General features: G+C 40.4%; 1 protein-coding gene across 3 annotated transcripts in view; it reads right to left on the bottom strand.

Moving 5' to 3' along the window:
• Nucleotides 1-7,303: 7,303 nt before the first annotated feature.
• DACH2 (dachshund family transcription factor 2) overlaps nt 7,304-22,231 on the bottom strand; it is a 306,252-nt gene continuing 291,324 nt past the window's right edge. For all 3 annotated transcript variants that reach the window (XM_089537188.1, XM_089537189.1, XM_089537190.1), the window contains 5 exons: nt 19,729-19,874; nt 18,569-18,716; nt 17,023-17,166; nt 16,800-16,865; nt 7,304-8,192 (listed from right to left, as the gene is read on the bottom strand). In XM_089537188.1, coding sequence (XP_089393314.1) covers nt 8,155-8,192; nt 16,800-16,865; nt 17,023-17,166; nt 18,569-18,716; nt 19,729-19,874 — 542 coding nt within the window. In that variant the 3' untranslated portion in view covers nt 7,304-8,154. The remainder of the gene's footprint in view (nt 8,193-16,799; nt 16,866-17,022; nt 17,167-18,568; nt 18,717-19,728; nt 19,875-22,231) is intronic.

The following is a 22,231-nucleotide window of genomic DNA, read 5'->3' as shown; positions in this document are numbered from 1 at the left end:
GCAGGTCCACATCCCAGCCCTAGAGGACATTACAAGGGCCTTTTACAGGCCAGAGGAAGGAACTGCAGTAGGCACCATGGAGCATGTTGCTATGACAGAAGGAGAAGGAAAGGTCAGAGGTGTCCAGGAAGCACTTGGTTGCATTGTCCCCATAGATCTCCAGGAGATCTGGAAGGACATTGCCAGTAATCATCTCCTGGCTGCAGAACTGCAACCAGGTGCTATTTGGGTACCACCCCAACCTGGGAGATGCCTGGGGTGGTGGTGGACATTACACATGGAGGTACTGAATATCTCATTGACAATGTCTTCCCCCAAAAGAACTGGCACACACATGTACTACCCGAATTTACACATCCACAAGCTATTGACTTCCAGCCATAAGGTCCCAAATTCAGCTGGCTAATGGACAAAGGAAGAGCTCCCTAGAACCAAGGCAACTTGGGTTCAAAACAGACAAGCGGTGGAGCTTTCAGTTAGTGGCTGTTGCTTCCATTGCAGAACTGCTTTAGAAATACAAGTCTGGGGCAGTTAGTCCTTCAAGGTTCCTTGAAGCATCTCATAATTTTATATTCTTTTTGTCTGTCTATGGTCGTTTTTTCACATTTGAAAGTGTGGATATGTGTGTCCTGTACATCCCTGATAGAAAGGCGGAATTAAAAGTATGTCAGCAGGCATCTTCCTGAATGGTAATTCATTCAACGGTAACGTTATCTTTCTCTAACTGGCATGATTAAGAAAGCACAGGAGGGAGATGACAGGTGGAGGTGCTGGATTTGTTTGTCCTCTGCTTCACATTATAATGGAATAATCTGCCAGATAATGGGGGTGGCTGTGGTCGTGAATTAGTCTTTACTTATGGTTCTTCCAGGCATGGAGCTGGGGTGTGCATGCATGAATGAGAGCATTACCCTCGAAAGGAAATTCTACCCTCCCCAAATGAAACTTTTCTTCAGTCCTCCAATTTCTAGCATTGCACTATCTTAAAACTTCCGTTGGGCATTTGGAAATGCAGTACAGGCATCCAAAGAAAAGGGCAGAGCTCTGATTCACCAGCCACCCACTCACCACAAAGCTGATATGCATGTTTCCACACACTGGGAAAGTCAAATGTCCTCTGTAGGTGGCACACCCCCACTTTGGGAATAACATTTTTCTTTTGCAAGGAATTGTCTCGCATGATAGTGATGAAGAAAGAAAACAGTGAGGAAGGGGGGATAAGCTGGGACACCATTGTTTATCTGTATAAGAAATTGTGATAGATTGTGTGATCGTATGACTTGATAAAAACACAGGAAATTTAAGATGAGTAGTTGTGGGGTGAATCACATGTTTTTACAATTAGATTACTTTCACCACTTGAGGGAGCTTTCTTTTCAGATGTGAGCTCAGAAGCTCAGATGGCATCGAGTGCTCTCTCCCAAGAGAAGGGCAGACTAAGCTCTTTGTAGATGCCCCTTCTTTGGACCCAAGTTGGCATCCTTCTTGTCATGAAGTTCTTAGGAAACAGGGATGGCAGTGATGGCAGAGAGGTCTATCCTGATGGAAAATAGCTCTTTAATGTTTCCTAGCCCTGTTGGGAGATGCTGGGGATTGAACCTGGGATTTACTACCTGCGCAATATCACCAAGATTTTGTTCAGTGCCGAGATACTGTATTGAGAGCCAGCATGGCATAGCGGATTCAGCATTGGACCATCGAGACCAGGATTTGAATCCTTGCTTGGTCATGGAAAACCACTGGGTGATTTTAGGCAGGTCACACTCTCTCAGCCTCAGAGGGAGGCAAAGACAAACTCCCTCTGAACAAATCTTGCCAAGAAAACCCCATGATAGGCTTGCTTTAGGGCCACTAAAAGTCGAAAATGACTTGAGAGCACACAACAACCACAACAAGAAGATATTGTATGGACAAGATGAGTTTTGTCTACCCACCCTGCAACATCAACTGGAGGAACTCTGATATGCTTTCACAACCAGGGATTGTAGACTCCCTTGCTACAACAGCTTCATTGTCTTCTGCCCTTTTTCTGGGCACTTTTCAAATTGCTGGTTATGAGCTATCAAGCCCTTTATGGTTTAGATCAAGGCTGCCTGACAGACCACATACTCATCTGTCAGCCTGCCCAGGTCCTGCAGTCTTCAGAAATAGCCTTCTTTCAGTCCCATCACCTTCATAGGCAGGGTTGGTGGGGAGGCAAGTTAAAGCCTTCTCATGAATTTCCCTAATGGAGGAACTTTCTGCTTAGTGAGCCTAGAATGGCTCCCTTTGCAGTCCTTCCAGCAGCAGGTGAAGACTTTTTTAAAAATCGTTTTACTCTGGCAGGCTTTTTGGAAGAGAAGAAAGGGCTTTCAAGAGTCTTTTAACTGAACTGTATTTTTTTTAAAACAGATTTTAATCATTTTTATCTGCATGTGTTAAATTGTTTTTAAATGTTCTTGACAGTTTAATCCCCTTTTAACGTTGATCTTCATTCATATTGTATTTTAATTTGCAAGCTGCCTTGAGTTCCAGTTTTGGGGGAAAGGCATGATATAAAGATCATCATCATCATCATCATCATCATCATCATCATGGGCTCTCTAGTGCCATGCAGGAAGAGCTGTCACTGTCCTGGTTCCCCAGTGAGGCATAGTACTGCAGCCACAATGTTGTGAGTTACATTCCCAGGGCTCCAAGACTGACTCAACCTTCATCGTTTCATATGTCAGTAAAATAAATACCCAGCTTGTTGGGGGTTTACAGACTGTAAACTGTTTAGAGAGTGCTTAGTTCACTATGAAGTGGTATAGAAATGTAAATGCTATTGCTATTGCTCCGCTTGTGGGTACAGGGGTGATGTGGGAAGACTATTGCTTTCCCTTTCTCTCAGTTGCAACATCTCATCCAGGTGATGCCCCAGACAACCCTTCCCTAGTCACTGTTTGGCCATGGCAGTGAACTCCTGCATCACAAGCTGAGATTGTACATGGAGGTACTGGCTACTTGCTACCACAGTAATGGTAAAGGACATTCCCTGACGTAATGGAAGGTCACCAACTGCATCCAAGCCTATCGGTGCTTCCGCCAGTGAGCAATACTCCCCTCCCTTTTGCAAACTCACCTCTTCTTTCGAATCAACATTCATGCTTATCATTCTTCACAGATATGTAGCTACGGAGAGGGGGGCAAAATGAGGGCATTCTCCCAGTAAAACCTCTCCCCCCAATGATATTTTCTCCATTCCTTGATATTTCTAGCATTGCTGTAACCAAAACCTCAGTTGGGCATTTAGAAATACAGTTTTGGCCTCCAAAGAAAAGGGGCAGACAAAAGTGACCAAGAGAAAACAAACATAGATTAAAGAAGAGTCCTAGGATAGAATGATTTTAAATGTCTTATTCTATGCAATTCTGAAAATTTGGGTACAGAAGGAAAATTTCTTTCTGGAGAGGAACGTCCTCATTTTAAACCCCCCCCCCCAGTTCTTCATCTATTTTGAGTGTGAATCCATGTGTATCCACTTAGCGTTGCTGAATTAAAGTTGCTATTTTGGGGCAGGACATGAGACAATGGTGACAACCACACACTAGGCTACTACAGTACTAACCTTTCTGTACACTTGTGTGTGTGTGTGTATGCCCTCAAGGTGCCTGTCAATGTATGGTGACCCCATGAATTTCACAGGGTTTTCTCAGGCAAGCGATTTTGCCCATTCCATCTTCTGAAATAAAGCCTAAAGCACCGGGGATTTGTTGGTGGTCACCCATCCAAGTACCTCTTATTCCCCATTTGGAATGTATTTATCCAGAGACATTGCTTTAGAGTTTTATTCTGTTTCTGTTTTCTGATTTTTTTAAAAAAAATAAATACTCAAATTCTTCATAAACTTGATGGAAAGAAGTTGAGATTTTTAAAATGTTGAAGTAAATGACACATTTGCCCAGCGTCAGTTGGGAGACTCTGGAACAAAACAAAAGGACTGGAGTCAGATGGGGGAACCAGTAAATATTCAGTGGCCAAGTGTGTAAGTTCAAAGCAAGTTACAAAGACATCAAAAATAAATTCAAAACCAAACTGATGCAATATGAGTGTCCTGTCAGCTGCATATAACCTTGTATATGTGTTTTTCTTTTAATTTACTAGTGAACTTATGCCTCCCCATTGAACCAATACTTCCAGGTTACATTCTGCTTTATCATGTTACCATTAGTAATGTAAAGCAATATAGCTAGACTAGACATGGGTCATTTGGCCATTCTGTAATTTGGATACTAGCAAATTGGTGCTTCCTTTTGCCCTGAACTTTACAAATCCTTACCTTAAGGTAGCTTAGTTTACCATGTCACATTAAGCAGGCTTGGGAAGAGATGCACTTAGGCAAAATTTAAGGAACTATGCCAGAGGTATAACATATAAGGCAATACGAGGGACTGGGGATGGCATTCAGTGTGGCAGCTATGAACTCATAACCTAGAGTCTCAAAGGAGTTACAAGATCCCTTTTCAAACTGATATTCCAGACTAAAAGGACCATGTCTTTGGATTTGTAACCTGTATACCTATGTAAATGTCAACCCAACCCGACCTACCTTGAGAGCCAATGCTGGCTCAGGTAAAAGAAGTCCATTCAGCTTCTGATCAGGTCACAAAGAGGATGGCATTTCTACCCCTCTCCCGTCAGTGAATAAGACCCTGACAGTCAGAAGCGGGGTCTCTGTCACAAGTCCTTGTTGTGCATCACTCATTGGGAGGGCAAATATCATTGTCACCTGGAACACTATGTCCACTTCTAGGCACTACAATTCAAGAAGGACATTGACAAACTGGAGCACGTCCAGAGGAAGGCAACCAAAACAGTGGAAGGTCTGGAAGGCATGTCCTATTAGTAGTGGCTTGGAGAGGTGGGTGTGTTTAGCCTGTGGAAGAGAAGGTTAAGAGGGGACATGATAGCCCTGTTTAAATAGTTGAAGGGGTGTCATATTAAGGATGGAGTAAGCTTGTTTTCTCCAGAGAGTAAGATACAGAGCAATGCATTCAAGCTACAGGAAAAGAGATTCCACCTAAACATTAGGAAGAATTTCTTGATGGTAAAAGCTGTTTGACAATGGAAAAAGTTACTTCAGAGAGTGATGGAGTTGCCTTCTTTGGGGATTTTCAAACAGAGGCCATTTGTCAGTCTCCATCTGTCAGGTGTGCTTTGATGGTGTCTTAGTCATGGCAGGGGGTTAGACTGGATGGTCACTGGGGTCTAGGATTCTGTGATTCTCTTTCTTGCCAGAATGGAAGCTGACTGGATCTCCTTCACCCAATCTGGCACTTGCTCTTAAGATTTGTGTCGGAGACGGGGAGGTGTCAGGCCAGCAGATGATGCTTAGTTATGTAGCTGTAAGTAAGCAGCTAATGTAGAATATTAGTGAAGGTTCATATTTGTTTGGTTCCCATTATAAAGCAACCTGACCACTTCCCAAATGCAATGATACTTTGGCAGTCATTCTTCTCCAAATCTCGTGCTTCAGTTGTGTAAGCAAAACTAAAAAACAAAAGCAAACAATGGGAAGCGTTACGCATCCAGACATATTACTTTAAGGAGAATACAGTACTAAAAGGCAGATGTTAGGAAAAGTGCCTGTAAGAATACGTATGAAAAATATGAATAAAAACTGATTACAAAAATGTATATAACTTTTTGTACACAGGAACATGAAATCCGATGAACCTTTGTGGATTTTTTAAAAAAACAAAAACAAATGCTTTTAAAAACCAGATTGGAAACAGAATGGAATTAATCTGTGACTGGAAAAAATACAAACATTACAGAAATAGCATCAGACAGAGCCAGCCATTCCCAGTAATGCATGATAACAAATTAATAGGACATGACCACAAGATACAGGTAGGTAACTGTTTGGCTTCCTTCCTAGGCAGAAGGTCAGGACAAGGAAAAAGCATTCAAATATTCAGCAATCCTCTCTGTGCCATTCTCTTTCCACACCAAAGGTTTGTATTAATTTTGACTATATATTGGCTGAAATCCTGAGGGGAACCTACATTGTTGTAAGTGGTCTTACAGGTGCAGGAATTAGAATAATGGAGTCGCATAATTTCCATATCCAGTAAGGGGCTGCTGTTATGTTACTATGTAGTAGAACCAGCAAAGTGCCCAATGTGCTCGGTCCTGATGTGCATCTCATTGGCCCTGATGCCCATTGGGCACAATGAACATCTGGCATTCTTGCTGGTGTCCCATTACAGATAGCAATAGCAATAGCATTTACATTTCTTAATAGTGAACTCAGCACTCTCTAAGCAGTTTACTCTGTAAGCCTATTGCCCCCAACAAGCTAGGTACTTATTTTACTGACCTACGAAAGGATGGGGAGCTGAGTCAACCTTGGAGCCCTGCCTGGGATTGAACTCACAACGCTGTAGCTGAAGTACTGGCATTAAACCACTGTGCCTCCAGGGTTCCTTTTTACATTATATAACTTTATGCTATGTAGAAGAGGTGCTAAGAAACTCTTTTACTAATCTCTGCAATTACACATCTCTGCAATTTAGCAAAGAGGTTTATTAGCACCTCTTCTACAGAGCATAAAGTTATATAATGTAATAGGTCATATAGGATTCTGGTGCACATTTCATTAAAAATATCCATCTGTGTACATATTTAATTCTTTAAAAACCTGTATCTGGCATCCTGTTCAGTAGCTACAAGATCATAGGCTGGACGTATGAACTCACAACTGATGGGGACTCATGTTTATGGCAGCCTGGCAGCAGATGATTTCCAAGGTGTTGCAAATTGGGGTGCTGGGACATCTGCAGCAGTCTTCCAGTTGTGAGGTGCTTTGAGACAAGCAGTTGTGGCAGGACTCCAAGGGGTCTCTCTGGCCGCCTGTTCTTGATGTGCGCCACCACCACAAAGTACCACTCATTTCCTAGTTAGGGTTCTGCCAAGCAGAAAAGCTGGCATTTACGGAGGGAGGGTCGCATCATCAGACATTATTGTGATGATAGAGTTCCATCAATATAGTTACATCCGATGATGCCAGATCTCAGCCTATTTTGATACATGATATTGGTATGGTATGCGAGCAAAAATGGAAGGATAATTGCTTTCCAATCCTGTATAGGTCCAGAAAGTGCAAATCATGTCACTTCACTAAAAGTGTAGAGTAGATGGAATCCGTAAGCATCCACAGAACCAGATACGATACAAAATCTGCACATTTTGCACGTAGCATGAATGCATCTTGTCTTTTCGGTTCATTCCCCAAGTTGTCTTTTATTGTGAGCAGGAAAAAACACACCAATTTCCAAAGTCAAACAAAAATGTTTTTAATACTGTAGTTTTTAGCAAGAACATTTTAAACAAAGAAAGTGTACTTTTAACTTAATATGATACAACAGAGAAACTATACTTTAAAGTTTCCATTATCTAACATCCTACCGTATATTCATCCTTCCTCCTGCTTCATTTTTAAAAGATCAAAAGCCAAGCAGAACTCAGATTTTTAAAAAAGCATCCATTATTATTTCAGCTATTGGTTTTGTTTTGTTTTTAAAGTTTACACTCTCCAACTGATCATCTAAGGAAGGACAATTTTTACATCATTATCATCATATTAAAAAATGTACATACTTTTATCTTCAAAACGTAATATATATTGAGTTTCAGCTTCAGTAAACAAAGCTTAAATTTATAAACAGTTGAAACAGCTCCGTGTTGAACTGATTCGGTGATAAAACTGGACCTGTAGGACATACAGCCAGTGAGAACCCTTGCGGCTTATTAAATTCATTGTGCCATACGTTATAGCATTGGGGTTGGGGAAGTTCTGATGAGGAACCAGGAATCATTCTTCTATGTGCTTAAAAATGCTAAAACTTTCTTTCTCCTCTGCTCTTCCTCTGGGACCAAAAATGATGTGCTGGAACAAGGTTGGTTTGGTACAGCAAGCTGGCACATCTTGGTATATTTCACAGACATTCCAGCATTTTTCAGTGTATCAATGGTAAACTGCTTGACACTGTCCACATTTCAGTGCTACCAATCCTGTTCTCCACACAGTACTGATGGCATCAAAGGTGAGAAGAGCCTTCTTCCATGAGTTGTACAGTCTTCCAAGAGTGATCTTTACCTTCTCCCACTCCCACTTCATATTATGTGTCTTCAATACATAATAGTAGGCTTGATGTAGGCTCTGTTTTCTGAAAACAGAAAATAAAACAGAATGGTAGTGCAGCAGACTTTGTTCTATATCCATTTCTAGTCCTAAGTAGACTCATAGAAGTTTATCACACAGGACACTTAGCGCTGCCCAAACGTAGCTGAAGTGTTACTCAAATGTTTCAGAAGCACTGGCGGTGGGATCATCTGCCACGCTTCTGAAATGTCATAGAGGCTTCCGGCTTTCCTTCCGTGGCGGAAGCGTTTGTGGGGTAGCCTCAGAAAAGCCATTTTTGTTAATGGGATCTTTCGTTAATAAAAATGGCTTTTCCAAGGCTTCCCCACGAATGCTTCCGCCAGAGAAGGAAAGCGGGAAGTCTCTATGACGTTTCAGAAGCGCGATGGACGGTCCCACCTCCAGTGCTTCTGAAACATTTGGGTAACACTTCAGCAATGTTTGGGCAGCGGTAAGTGCTCTGTGTGATAAACTCCATAGAAGATTTATCTCTATGTTGATTTATCATTCAACTGGTTGGTTTGTATTTTATATATTAAATTTTAATGTATAACTGTTTTAATCCTTAAAATGGTTTAATTATTTTTTAGATTTTATATTTATATGTTTTAATATTTTTTATTGTTTTATACTTGTTTGCTGCCTTAAGTCCCTATACTGCAAGAAAGGCGGGATATAAGATAATAATAATGATAATGATAATAATAATACTTTGTTTGGGACTAACCAACAGTATGTCAGCTTATATTTGCACCTTGTAAATGATGGGCTGGAGGAAAAAGTCACAACAGAATAGAATGAACAGAAAACAGAATAGAAAGTTAGGCTGGGAATGTACAATGGCAGTTACTTCTGAGTAAAGCTTATACACAGTTGCAGTGTAAGACTACAGAATAGGTAAGTAAGAAAAAGAGAGACAGTGTGATACAGTGGTTTGAGCATTGCACTATGACTCTGGAGGCTAGGGTTTGAATCCCAGCTTGAACATGAAAACTCATTGGTGACCTTAGGCAAGTCACACTCTCTCAGCCTCAGAGGTTGGAAATGGCAAACTCACTCTGAACAAAGCTTGGCAAGAAATTCCTAAGATAGGGTTGCCTTAGGGTTGCCATAAGTCAGAAATGACTTGAAGGCACACAACAACAGCAACAACATGTATTGGGTTCAGAGTCTGATACATGGGTCCTTAGAGGTTAGGAACAGAGTACCTTCCTGCAGAAAAAACATCCACTGACTTCTGTCTTTATGCATTCAAAATGATAACAGAAAAACAAAAGCTTGATAAATGTCTAAGAAAAATAAGCTCTTACTTCTGTGCATAACCCCAAACAAAGTAAGCATTTTGTGCAGGGGAAGTTCCCAACTACTGCATTTTCTGCACATGAAACAGCATTTTTTACAGAGAAATCATATTTCTTTGCAAGGATATGATGTTCTGCACAGAAAATTATGTTTTCTGGGCAAAAAGACTGTGTGAATTTTTGCACGGAATAAATCCCGAACTGTAAACAGCCTTCGGACATTGCAAACTGAAGAAGAACCATATCCCTATCACACACTCAAAAAACGTTGAGTAAATCAAGAGTACAGAGTAAATCAAGTAAACAAAGTCAGTAATGTTTATCACATGCTTAGCACATGTCCAACCCATCTGCAAAAGAGCATACTTCATTGCATTGCCATTCAGCATGGATAGTAAATCAGGGTTGGGAGGGAAATCCATCTCTGTTGCTTTTGTTTCTTTCGTTCCTCTTTAACTGGAAAACTAAGCTCTATCTAGCAACTTTATTCTTAAAATTAAATAAAAGATGCCATTTTAAGCTCAAAGGGAAAATACTGTGTAAGACTATGGAGGACAAAAGGAAATGCAAATCTATATTCCTATTAGAATATATTTAGAAGTCGAAACAGCTGCATTGGCAACTACTGGTTTTTAGAGGCTGCAGTAAAATGATCAACACAACCAGCTTGCGAATGATTTTGACGTTTCTCCCATTACTGCTTTACATACATGCCAAGCCCAGATCTCCATAAAGGAAGTCCTTCTACTGACCAGCTAACTGATGCAGACCCTCAAAGCAATCGCCCCGTTTTGCTACATTTCAATTTTGAAATGCATTGCAGCTATAATATGAGTGATTTATCATTTAACGGGAGCTGTCAAAGTAAACTCCTAGATAAAACAAAAACATCTGGAACCATAAACAGCCCGTGCACAGGAGCTGAATGTTAATCCGCATCCAGCATGTTCACTCCATTACATGCAGGAAGCAGCTAATTAGTAATGGAGCGTTTCATGTTTTAAAGAGGGCTTGCACTCTCCAAACAGCAATGATTTAATACGGAGCCTGGACATAAACATGAATAAATATCAGTGACAAAGTGAACGATAGAAAAAATGGCCAGGAGCCTGGGAATCTCATTCAAAGAACCAGAGGACCCTTCTAGATAAGGAACTGTAGCTGTTTGAGTGTTGACTCTCCCCACTACTTGCCAGGACTATTGTTGGATGAAAAGAAGGGCAGAGATGAATCTGTTTGCCCCATCTCTCCATTGCATCCTCTCTTTCTGAATCATAGGCTCAGCTTCCACAAGTGCACCCACAATGCTCTTGGATACAGAAGCCACTGTTGCTCTTAACATTATCATTGCATCAAAGAATCGTAGAGTTGGAAGAGACAACAAGGACCATCCAGTCCAACCTCCTGCCATGCAGGAACATTCGATCAAAGCATCCCTGACAGATGGCCATCCAGCCTCTGTTTAAAGACCTCCAAGGAAGGAGACTCCACTATTCTCTGAGGGAATGTGTTCCACCGTTGAGCAACTGTTACTGTCAGGATGTTCTTCCTAATGTTTAGTTGGAATCTCTTTTTTCTCTAGCTTACATCCATTGTTCCAAGTCCTAGTCTCTGGAGCAGCACAAAAAGAGCTTGCTCCTTCCTCAATATGACATCCCTTCAAGTATTTAAACAGGGTTATCATATCACCTCTTAATCTTCTCTTCTCCAGCTAAACATCCCCAGTTCCCTTAGCCATTCCTCATAGCACATGGTTTCCAGACCCTTCACTATTTTTGGTGGCCCTCCTTTGGACACGCTCCAGTTTCTCAATGTCCTTTTAAAATTGTGGTGGCCAGAACTGGACACAATATTTCAGGTGGGGCCTGACCAGAGCAGAACAGAGTGGCACTATTACTTCCCTTGATCTAGACACTATACTTTTATTGATGTAACCTAAAATTGCATTGGCCTTTTTAGCTGCCGCATCACACTGTTGACTCATGTTCAACTTGTGGTCTATCATTACAGTTGGCCCTCCATACCCAAAGATTCAAGCACCCGTGGCTTGAAAATATATAAAAAATATTTAAATTCCAAAAAGCAAACCTTGATTTTTGCCATTTTATATAAGGGATGCCATTTTTCTAGCCGTTGCTTTTAATGAGACTTTAACATCCACAGATTTTAGTATCCACAGAGGGTCCTGGAACCAAACCCCAGCCCATAGTATTTATCCAATTGATGCCCTGCCCTTCCTCATAAGAGTGCAAGGCAGCTAAACAACCACACAGATAAAACCACGTTACACAAACCCAAAGCCACAAATTACAGCCATCTAAATGAAGAACTCACAAATGCCAACTGAAATACAGTAATACAATAAAGATAATGTAAAATACTATTTTACATTAGAGTAAGCCAGAGTGACGTCCTGTTTTGAATGGCAGACTATGACTTTGGAGATCAGGGTTCAATTTCCAGATCGCTCATGAGACCCACTGGGTGACTTTAGGCAAGTCACACTCTCTCAGCCTCAGGGAAGGCAATGGTTAACTGCCTCTAAACAAATCTTGCCAAGAAAACCCTATGAAATGACTTGAAGGCATACAACAACAAACAAGTAGAAGGAGAACACAGGTCACACACCTGTGGTTCACTGCAACGTTGCAAAAACAGATGTATTTTTAACTGGCATCTGAAGAACAAAGATGTGAGAGATGACCAGATTGGTAAAAGGCAGCTGCTGACTGAGATGTGGGTTAGGATGGCACAGGGGCACCCCTTTTCTCTCTGCAACCCCTTATTCAGTCTTTTTCATACATACTTTCCCTAGTCTTCTATTTTATTTTACACCGTACATGTAATTGGTCTTTTTTAGAAACCATATTTTTAATGATTTGAAGTTTTCTTGCAGAGTACCACAAGAACTGCATAAATATATCTATATATGTGAAGGCACCCCACTGGCAAGCACCCAATCTGAGGTGACATAAAAGTTTGGTCTGTTATGGGGTCATGCACACATTCAGAACCCCTCTGGCTGCTGCATTCACTTTATAAAAGGTAGGCAACTTGGTATCCTCCAGATGTTTGGGACTATAACTCCCTTTAGGCTCATCCAGCATGGCTAACAGACAAAGATTATAAAATGCCCATGAGAAGAAATCCTTCTGGTATCAGGCCACCATTCCCTTCCCAAATTTTACTGAAGGCTTTGTGCAATCTGGTTAAGGAAGAAAAGCAGCTCGGGTCAAATAGTCATCCTTCCCAGACCATTCTGTACCTATCGATGTTTCTACTTTATAGCATTTTTCCCACTATATTACATAGTCAAGATTTTAAAATAAATCTTGGGGTCATAAACGTATTCTTTTATTAGGTTTATCCCATAATCAAATATTCATTTATGTGAGCTTCATTCTATTAAAAAATGAAATTAGACAAAGGTGAGCCAAACTGTGGATTTACAGTAGTTTGAAGTATAATTTAATTCTCTAGGGATAATATTGACAATATAAAAAGGGTATAAATGATATTCCCTAACACTAAAATATGCTTATGAGCCCCCAGTGCATGATAGGCTGTTTTACAACCTACCGTGAAATGCATGACTGCCTTAATAAGCAAGACATTTAGAACGGGGTTTTCAGACCCCATTCGCTATGTAACATGAATAAAGATCTCACCACTTTTGCCTGTGAGCCAAATCCTATGTTAATGATGGTAATTTCCCCTTTGGATGATATTTTCTTTCCTAACAAAGTAGTTATTAGATAGTATAGATGTCTCCTCTCTACCATATTTGGTATTGTGGAAGGAAAGGAAAAACAGCAGTTTTGGAAACGGGAGCTTTCTTCCTCAGCTTTCTCTGAATTTTGCATTATGAAACCATCCTCTACACAGCTATTGGAAGCATGTGCACATCACAGGTTTTTACACACAACTATTAACATATAAATCAGAGACAAGGAATCTCTGGTCCTCCAGATATTTCAGTCTAAAATACCCATCAGTTTCATCCAGCATAGCCAATGCACTGGAAGGGATTGTGCGACTTGTAGTTCAAAACCTCTCAAGGACAAAAGGTTTTCAACCGCAGTATAAATCTTGCCCCATCCATGGGTACTATGGATAAGTCTATAGGCTTTGAAAAGATAAGTGAGAGAAGTCGCCTGGAACTTTATCACTTCTGAACGCTGGTCAAATAGTGTGTCTGAGTGCATGTTTCCATAAAATCTTTCTCCACGTGGAAAATAATACATCAGTTTATATCCTGTCCTTACCAATAGGCAGTCTAAACTCAGCTGCGCAACCAGGAAAACTACCACTCCAACTCCAGATGTGTGTAGGGAGGTTGAACATCCTCCCCATTCAAAGTATTTTGGCACATGGCAGAAAGAAGGAAACAAACATTCCAGTTCAGATTTTTCTTTAACAAGCTAGTTAGGGAACATACTTTCTCTGTGCATGGACATTTCTAACCATGGGATTCTCTACCTAATTTTAAAGCCATACAGTCCTGTTTAAGGGACATTCTTTTCTGCTTTAACTTTTGTTAAGCTAAATAAGAATAAATTGTTGAGAGGTTGGATGGGTATGTGAACAAAGTGAGCAATCTTCCTTTTTGAGCTCAAAATATCCCATTTCAGAACCCAGAATCCAGCTCTAAACTTAGGTTGCCTCTGAATTCCACTGAAGATAGTTCAGTTAAATGGTGGCGGGGGGGGGGGGGGGACCCAAAGCAATGTTGCCCATAGAGCTGAAAATACACCACTGGCCTGGGGAATAAATGCCACTGGGAAGTTGCACACCATTTTCTAGAGAGAATCTCATGGAAAGTCTAGTTTTCTAGAGAGAACCTCATGCCAAGGTGGAGACTAACCTGACTTGATATATTGGGCAGAGAAGCAGCAGCTGCAGGGAACATGGTTCAACCTTCCTCACCAAAGAAAGAAACTTTTAACTCAGAACTACTGCTAGAACTTGCTTAAGTCCTCTTCTCTCCTAGTCCCCTTTTCTTTTGTAACTTTGCAAGCTGAACTGTCTTACTAATAGTCCAAAAAGTGGCAGAAGGGGAAAGTAGAAATGCTACAAACAAATGACTAAAATAAAGAAACCATATAACTGTATTTGAACACTGCTTAATGTTATCCGGATCACGTTCCAGGTTTGTTGCGTTGTGTTCTCAAATATCTCCCACAATAGCATATCTGTGTTATTAAAGAATTTTAGCTCTTTGTTTTTTACTTAAATGAAGAAGAAGAAGAAAGTCAAGAGAGACCTATCCATTGGTTGGTGTTTCCCTTTCTTTTGTGCCAACCGAGTCTTACCAAATGAAATCTAATAATATACAGAAGTTAACTAAGGTATAAACATGCAAAAGGAGAAGTCTCCCTGTGATCATAAAATGATGCTATTTTCTGTTCAGCAGTTCATGTTACTGCTGTTCATGCTAATTAATTAAAGGAGCTGTTGCAGTAATGTGCAAACAGGGAATCTGAGAAACTGAGAGGGCTTTTAGGTCTCCAAGTGAAGTTAAGTCAATCTGGGCGCAAGCAATCAAATGTAATGAAATCACATGTCAGTGCTAAGCTTGCAAAAACTGTGAAGTTTGACTGGGGAGTAAAAGGATTATAATTAGATTTCCAATAGGATAATAACTAAATGGCAGAAAGCAGTAAAGAGAAAATATTACTTTGTTAGCTAATGGTGCTGCTATTCAGCTCCAGTTTTTTTATCAGCGCCACTTGTAGTTGTGCTAATTTAATTTGCTTTTATCAGCAAAAAATGCACCACTCGAATGGTACTTGAATGTCATTTGCAAAAATCATTGATCTGAAGGTGCACTTAATGACACCCAGTCTGTTTATTTTATGGGAAACGGAGATGGGTTGATAAAAATTGGTTGATGGACCATCCCTGTATTTTTGGCTTGTCAGTGAGTTGAGGCAACCAAAACAGAAAAGCATTCAAATGCAACACTTTTCTTCCACATGACCACGTGGTTGTGTGATGGACACTTCCACAACCATTTAGATTTCCATGCTGAAGATGTCACATCAATTCCCAAGGGCATGGCTGTGTGCATTGGATACGAGGGAGATGTACATACGGGCTTTCTTTGAGATGTCTTTGTTCTGTTCTTTAAATTTTCCATGTCTTTGCTCTGACTAGCTACTGGCCAAACCAGAAATTCAAAAATTAATCCCACAATTGGAACATATACCAGTTTTCACTTACATGTTATTTTCCCTGCCCAACAACCTATACAAACATATGGATAAATAAACACACAATATGCTATGCGTAAAATTAAACATTTTAAGATGAGCCCTGCTGGATCAGGCCAATAGTTTATCTACTCCAGATTTCTATTACCCCTGGTAGCCAACAAAATGTTGCTTTTGTAAAGGCCAGAAGCAGGGCAAGAGGGCAATAGATCCCTCAGGCTGTTGTATCCCAACCACTGGTGTTCGGTGGCTTACTGACTCTGCAGGTTAAGACCACAAGAAGAGCAGTGTTTACAAAGCACAAGTTATGTATTTGGTTGCCAATACATTTTGAATGCATGCTTCTCATCAACTTAAACATGCTTGTGTACATTTTCAAAAATATGAATTTTGAGTTGTATGGCATTTGTTGTTATTTGTTGTTATATGTTGTTATGCGCTTCAAGTCAACTCTGATTTATAGTGACCCTATCCTAGGATTTACTTGGGAATATCTATGCAGAGGTTTGCCATAGCTCTCTTATTGGCTGAGAGAGTATGACTTGCCCATGGTCACCCAGTGGATTTCCATATCTGAGTATTCAAACCTGGGTCCTAGTCCAACACTGAAACCACTACACCATGCTGGTTCTTTTGTATGCATTTATTTGCATATCATACAAAAAGGAAAAGGGGAAAAAAAGTATCCACCATTTTCAGTTTCTTTATAATTGATAGGAAACCAAATGATACATCTGCACTACAACTTATGTCTTGGAGACCAAAAATTGAGTACATTCACAAAAACAGATGCTTAATGCTATCTGCTTTCCCATTCTTGCTCAGGTTCATGCCAAATTCCATATTCAGGATGCCTCACATGGTAACAAAATCAAATTTGGAGTGTTGGCATTCACCTTGATGTGGATGCAGTTCTAACATTGTTCTCATGTGCCTTCCAGTCAGCTCCAACTTATGGCAACCCCAACATAGAGCTTTCTTGGCAAGTTGCATTCTGAGAAGGTTTGCCATTGCCTTCCTCTGAAAGCATGTGACGTATGTCACCCAGTGGATTTTCTTGGCTGAGTGGCCCTAACATATTGCCATACAATATGAGAAACATTCTGTGACACACTATACCTTGCATTGCTGCACTGTCATGTTGGGTTCCATTGTGTTCAACTTCCATCTCTGGAATCCCAGCATCTGCAAGGCATAACATTAATATAACTTCCTTCTTTAACTCCAAGAGAGATGTACAAAGAGCAGACTTATGATGCCACTTCTGTGTCTTTAGTTGTAGGACTGCACCAAAAATGAATGACTGAATAAATACAACAGTGAAGTCCAACAAACACATTACCATTCAGCATCCTGAGACCATCGCCTGATGTAGCTTGTTTAAGTGCCTGCTCCACTTGTTCTCTCCTCTTTGATTCAAACTCAAGGGCTTCTTGCAATTTCCTCTTGGCTTTCTTCTCTTTCTTCAAGCGCTTTTGAATTGTGGCTGAACAAAAGAAAATGTGCAACTGATGAAAAGAAACCACGAGAACATGCACAGGCATATACAACATAAGACACTCATTTGGTGACATTCAGGGTTGACTTTCTCTTTGTAAGACTATTATGTTCTCTTCCACCACACATGCATTCATGGAAACTAGGATCACGCTACTGCAGCGATGCGTTATCAAATGGAAATCTGGTACCGAAAAGAAAAATTCATTCATTCATTCATTCAAATTTATTTCCATATGACAATTATACTTACAGAACCATTAAAAAACCCAACTTTATTTTTCAAAATATAGAGTTTTCATTTATTTGTATTTTTAAATGCTAGTTTCAGTGTTGTGATGTCAAGTTTTGCTATCAAGCCAGATGTCATCACCAACTCTCTTAATCTGTTATCAAAATCTAGTCCTACACACACTTCCTTAGCTTGGGATCTACTTGTTATGTTCTTTAGTGTGCTAAAAACTACATCGATATAATGTAGTTTGACACCACTTTAATGCAGAAATAATGCAGTTTGACCTCACTTTAACAGCCATGGTACCATCCTAAGGAATCTTGGGATTTATAGTTTGTCATGGTATCCGAGCTCTCTGACAGAGAGGGCCAAACATCTCAAAAAACTACAACTCCCAGAAGTAAATCATACTAAGCCATGGCAGTTAAAATGGTATTGAATTGCAATATTTTTGCAGTGCAGATGCAGCCGCAGTATTCACTTGGACTTACTTCCAAGTAGAGATGCAGAGGATTTTGTTGTGAGCCAGTGAAATGTTGATTTGACATCACATTTAAAATGTTGCTCAGGAATATTTTCTTCTTCAGCTCTGAATTTTAATTTGATCTTTTTTGGTGATTTTTGACTTGGATGAGCCAGTTCTTAAGACGAAACAGAGCAAAGGAATTTGCTGTGCCATCCAACTGTTCCTGGGTATAACTCTGGCTATTCGTCACCTATGGCTATGCTGTGATGGCTGGGAATGATGGAAGTTATAGGAGGACCACTAGTTACACACTCCTGAAATGGCGAGTGTGAAACACTTGACCGCACTGCATGACGATTCATAAGAAGCAGGCAGCATGGTGTAGTGGTTTGAGTGTTGGACTATGACTCTGGAGACTAGGTTTCAAATCCTTGCTGAGCCATGAAACCCACTGGGTGACCTTGGGCAAGTCACACTCTCTCAGCTTCAGAGGATGCTATGGCAAACCCTCTCTAAAGAAAGTTGCCAAGAAATCCCTGTGATAGCTCTGTCTTAGGGTAAGTTGGAAAGGACTTGAAGGCACACAACAACAACTTGAGGAAGAGTTAGCTCAGTGGTTGTGCATGTAGAAAGGAGGCTCAGTCATAGGGAATATCACGCAAGAAATTAGTATCTTTTCCTTCAGCTTACCTCTGCTTTGCAGTTCGGCTGTGAGTTGCCTTTCCAGACTCTCTCTCAGTTCTCTCTCCCTGCACAATTCCATTTTCAGCTCCTTCTTCTCCTGCTGGATCTGTTTTTCTTGTACTCGGGCATTATCTACAGCAACTTTCAGCAAGCCCTGAGAAAAACAGACACAGACAAAACCTGTGGACTTCTTTAATGGACTTGAGAATGGAATAATAGTGACTGGATTTAAGGCCATTGTTTTTGGAACCCTGGAAATAGCAAGCTCAGGCAAGGGAATTGCATACTTTATATGTATGGTACTTTTTGTATGGTATATACAAATATATGGGGTACTTTTTAATTTTTGCTTTGTTCACCATTCAGGAGCATCTGTTGGTTGACTTTGTTGGAAAACTTCATTTCAGGTCTTGCAAACATGACTTAAGTCTCTCAATTTCAAATAGCTGGGGGAGATCCTGAACAGTGAAAACCATCATGTGTGTGCCAGAAATTGCTTGAGCACCATGGACTGGGGCATTAAAATAGATGGGATTTTTTATCCATTTAGATTCATCTATACAGTATCATATATATATATATATATGCAAACATATGCAGAATTTTACTTCTTAAAATATATTCATTAAGGAGGAATGAAGCCATAAATAACAAGATGAACCTAATAAATCAGCAAAACAAGCTGGCAATTTAGAGCACTCTGTTTCTCATGTTCTTAATTGGATGGCAGTGTTATGTATTATTCTCCAAGTTGAGACCGTGGCCGCATCCACACTGCAGAAATAATCCAGTTTGACACCACTTTAACTGCCATGGCTCAATATGGAATCCTGGGACTTGTAGTTTGCTGTGGCACCAGAGCTCTCTGAAAGAGAAGGCTAAATGTCTCACAAACACTACAGTTCCCAGAATCCCAAAGCATTGAGACAGGGCAGTGGTGTCAAACTTGATTATTTCTGCAATGTGGATGAAGCCTATGATGTTTTAAGGTCTTAAGTTTGTGAGCCAGAAATTCTCCCTTACATGCCAAGCACTTGAAAGAGATGTCACCTCAATTCGCAGACAAATCAGAGAAGCTGTACTGTTCTGAGTTAAAATGCTGTGCTATCTGTTTGTTTTAAAATCATCTAGGCAAGTGTATGTATGTATGTGTACATATCTATTACCTGTATATTGGTTAATAAAGTTTCTACTGATGACAATCCATCTGCAAAAAGAAAAGGTGCAGGGAAACCAGGGGGCAGAGTCTGTCCAGCCAATTGGACTTTTTCTAGAGTCGGTTTCATTATTGGGATGGCGATTTGGACTTCTTCTGCAGAGACAAGACAGAGAAACAAACATTTTACCATTTGGGGAGAAGCTAAAGATGACTCCAAATGGGCATTTATGGGAGGAAGACTCTAAGAGCCATGCTAGACCAGATCAAAGTAATCAATTACAAACAATTACTTACAGCTATGTTTAGCTTGGAAATAATTAAATAAAAACGAGTTAGGTCTAGACAATATTTCCCCCAATAACTAAGACATAAGTTGTATTATGATTAGCAACTTCACAAGGGATAACTTCACTCCTTTTGTAATGTGACTGTAAATGATCATTTAGTGAAGGGTGTGTGGAGGCAACGTTGGCTCATGCCATGCTTAGCTGGGGATGTTGAGACAACATGGGAAGGGAGTATTTTTATTCCCAAAGCACAGAAGGTGGTAGAATTTAGATCCCATTTTAGTTATTTTTCATAAGCATGAAAGCAAAGTGTCACATTTTGAAAACTGCACTCACAGTAACTAGTTATTGTACTGCAGGAGGAAAGTTCTTGGGTCCAAAGCTATAAAGTAACTAGTCAAGCTTTGCCAAAGACGTATCTAGTCTAGCATTTTTCAACCAGATGCTAATAGGAAGCCTACAAGGAGGAGAAGAGGGCCATAGCACCATGTAGGCCATGCCCACATGGTCCAAACAACGCATCCTTACTCCATCCTCATGGCGATCAGTCCAGATAATGCAGGGTCCAATCCCCAATTCTGGTATGAACTATCCAATACCAAACTCATAGTATACTACCCTTAAAACTGATTTTAAAAATTCACTTTTTGCTTTTGCTTTTCCTAGAAAATCCAGAGCCTTCCAAAGTGACATTGGGAGGCTGTTTGCATTGTATCCTGCTGTGCTGCATCCTGCTGCTACTAGTGCAAGTAGCTCCCTCTAAGATGAGAACGAGATGCCCAGACATATGATTGATGCCGGGTACCTTACTTTTGGAAGGAATGACTTGTGCCAGTAGTGACAGTGGCAGATGGCACAACGGGATGCACATGCAAACAGCTGCCCAGCATTGCTCCAAAGTTCCTAGGTTATTTGGGGACTTTAAAGCAGCTTTAACTAATCCGGGCTGCTCCTGCAGTATTCTGGCTCATGCAAACATGGCTAGGCATGTTGACTAGTAACTGGTATTATTCAAAGATATAGCCGTGTCAGTCTGTAGAATCAGTACGTATAAAGATCTTGTAGCATCTTTGAGACTAACGGAAAGAAAGAAATTGGCAGCATGAGCTTTCGTAGACTTCAGTCTACTTCCTCAGGTGCATTTGGTATTGCCCAGCATGGCTGTTCTTATGTGTAACCAAGAACTACTAAAGTCTTTCTGGCCCCTGAGCCAAACAGCAAAATGAAATCCCTCTTATTTCATATACACAATCCATCAGATAACTCTTTTTTCAACAGGGTGGTGAGAGAAAGCAAAAGTAGGGGATACAAAGCAAGCCATATAGCATGTAAGTCTTCCTTCTTAACACTTTGTTAATTCTCAGCATCAGCAGCCTAAGATGACTTCACTAATATGTAGCCATTACTGATTGGAAGTTCTGTTAATTACAAGAAACAAGCAACCCCAAATTAACTAAATCTGCAATGGTACATGGTCTTTGCATAGGATTTAAAAAGAATAGGAATTAAATTCACCCTCCCATCAAAAAGGGCAATATAGCAGCAAGAGGTTTTTTTTTAAAGTGAGCAATGAAAAGTCGAAACAATGCTGAGTACCAGAGGGACTTTATACAGTGTTTGTTTTATATCCCAAAGGCCAGCTATTTCTATTTTATTTTACACACTACAGGATTATAGCTAATATCATACCTTTAATCAGAAGGGAATTATTGTTCATTACACCATTCTATTCGGTCCTCCATTTTGTAAAACACAAAGTGCCCCAGAATCAAGAAATTTATCAGGTTTCTTTCCTTCCTTTAATTGTCCTTTGCTGAGGCTGCAGGATAAGCTATTTGGATTGTGGACCAGCTGTCTGCTGGCTTTGCAGCGGAGTAAATTCAAGCATGGAATTACTGCAAGATATAACGACTAATTTAAAGGACTTTATGAAGCAACTTGTCTAGGGCTGGCCATACCATTAAGCAAAATGAGGTAGCTGCCTCAGGTGGCAGATCTTGGCGGATGGCACAGGCTCAGTCAGGTATTGGAAGACTGAACTATGGGTGCCACATACTTTCCCTTCACCACCTAACCCATCTGTTATCCTTGGCCATGGTGGATGATGATATCTCATTGCCAGAATTCAAGGAAGATTGAATTATTCATCCAGGGTAATATCTATGTACAGAATGTTCAATGGCATCGCTTGTAAACTACTACACTCCAAAAGTTCCCCAGCCA

Source organism: Sceloporus occidentalis, unplaced genomic scaffold (assembly GCF_023333645.1).
Source record: "Sceloporus occidentalis isolate IW3139 unplaced genomic scaffold, rSceOcc1.0.p SCAF_8, whole genome shotgun sequence".
In the NCBI taxonomy this organism is placed as follows: Eukaryota; Metazoa; Chordata; class Lepidosauria; order Squamata; family Phrynosomatidae; genus Sceloporus; species Sceloporus occidentalis.
This window is presented reverse-complemented; position numbering and strand designations above follow the sequence as displayed.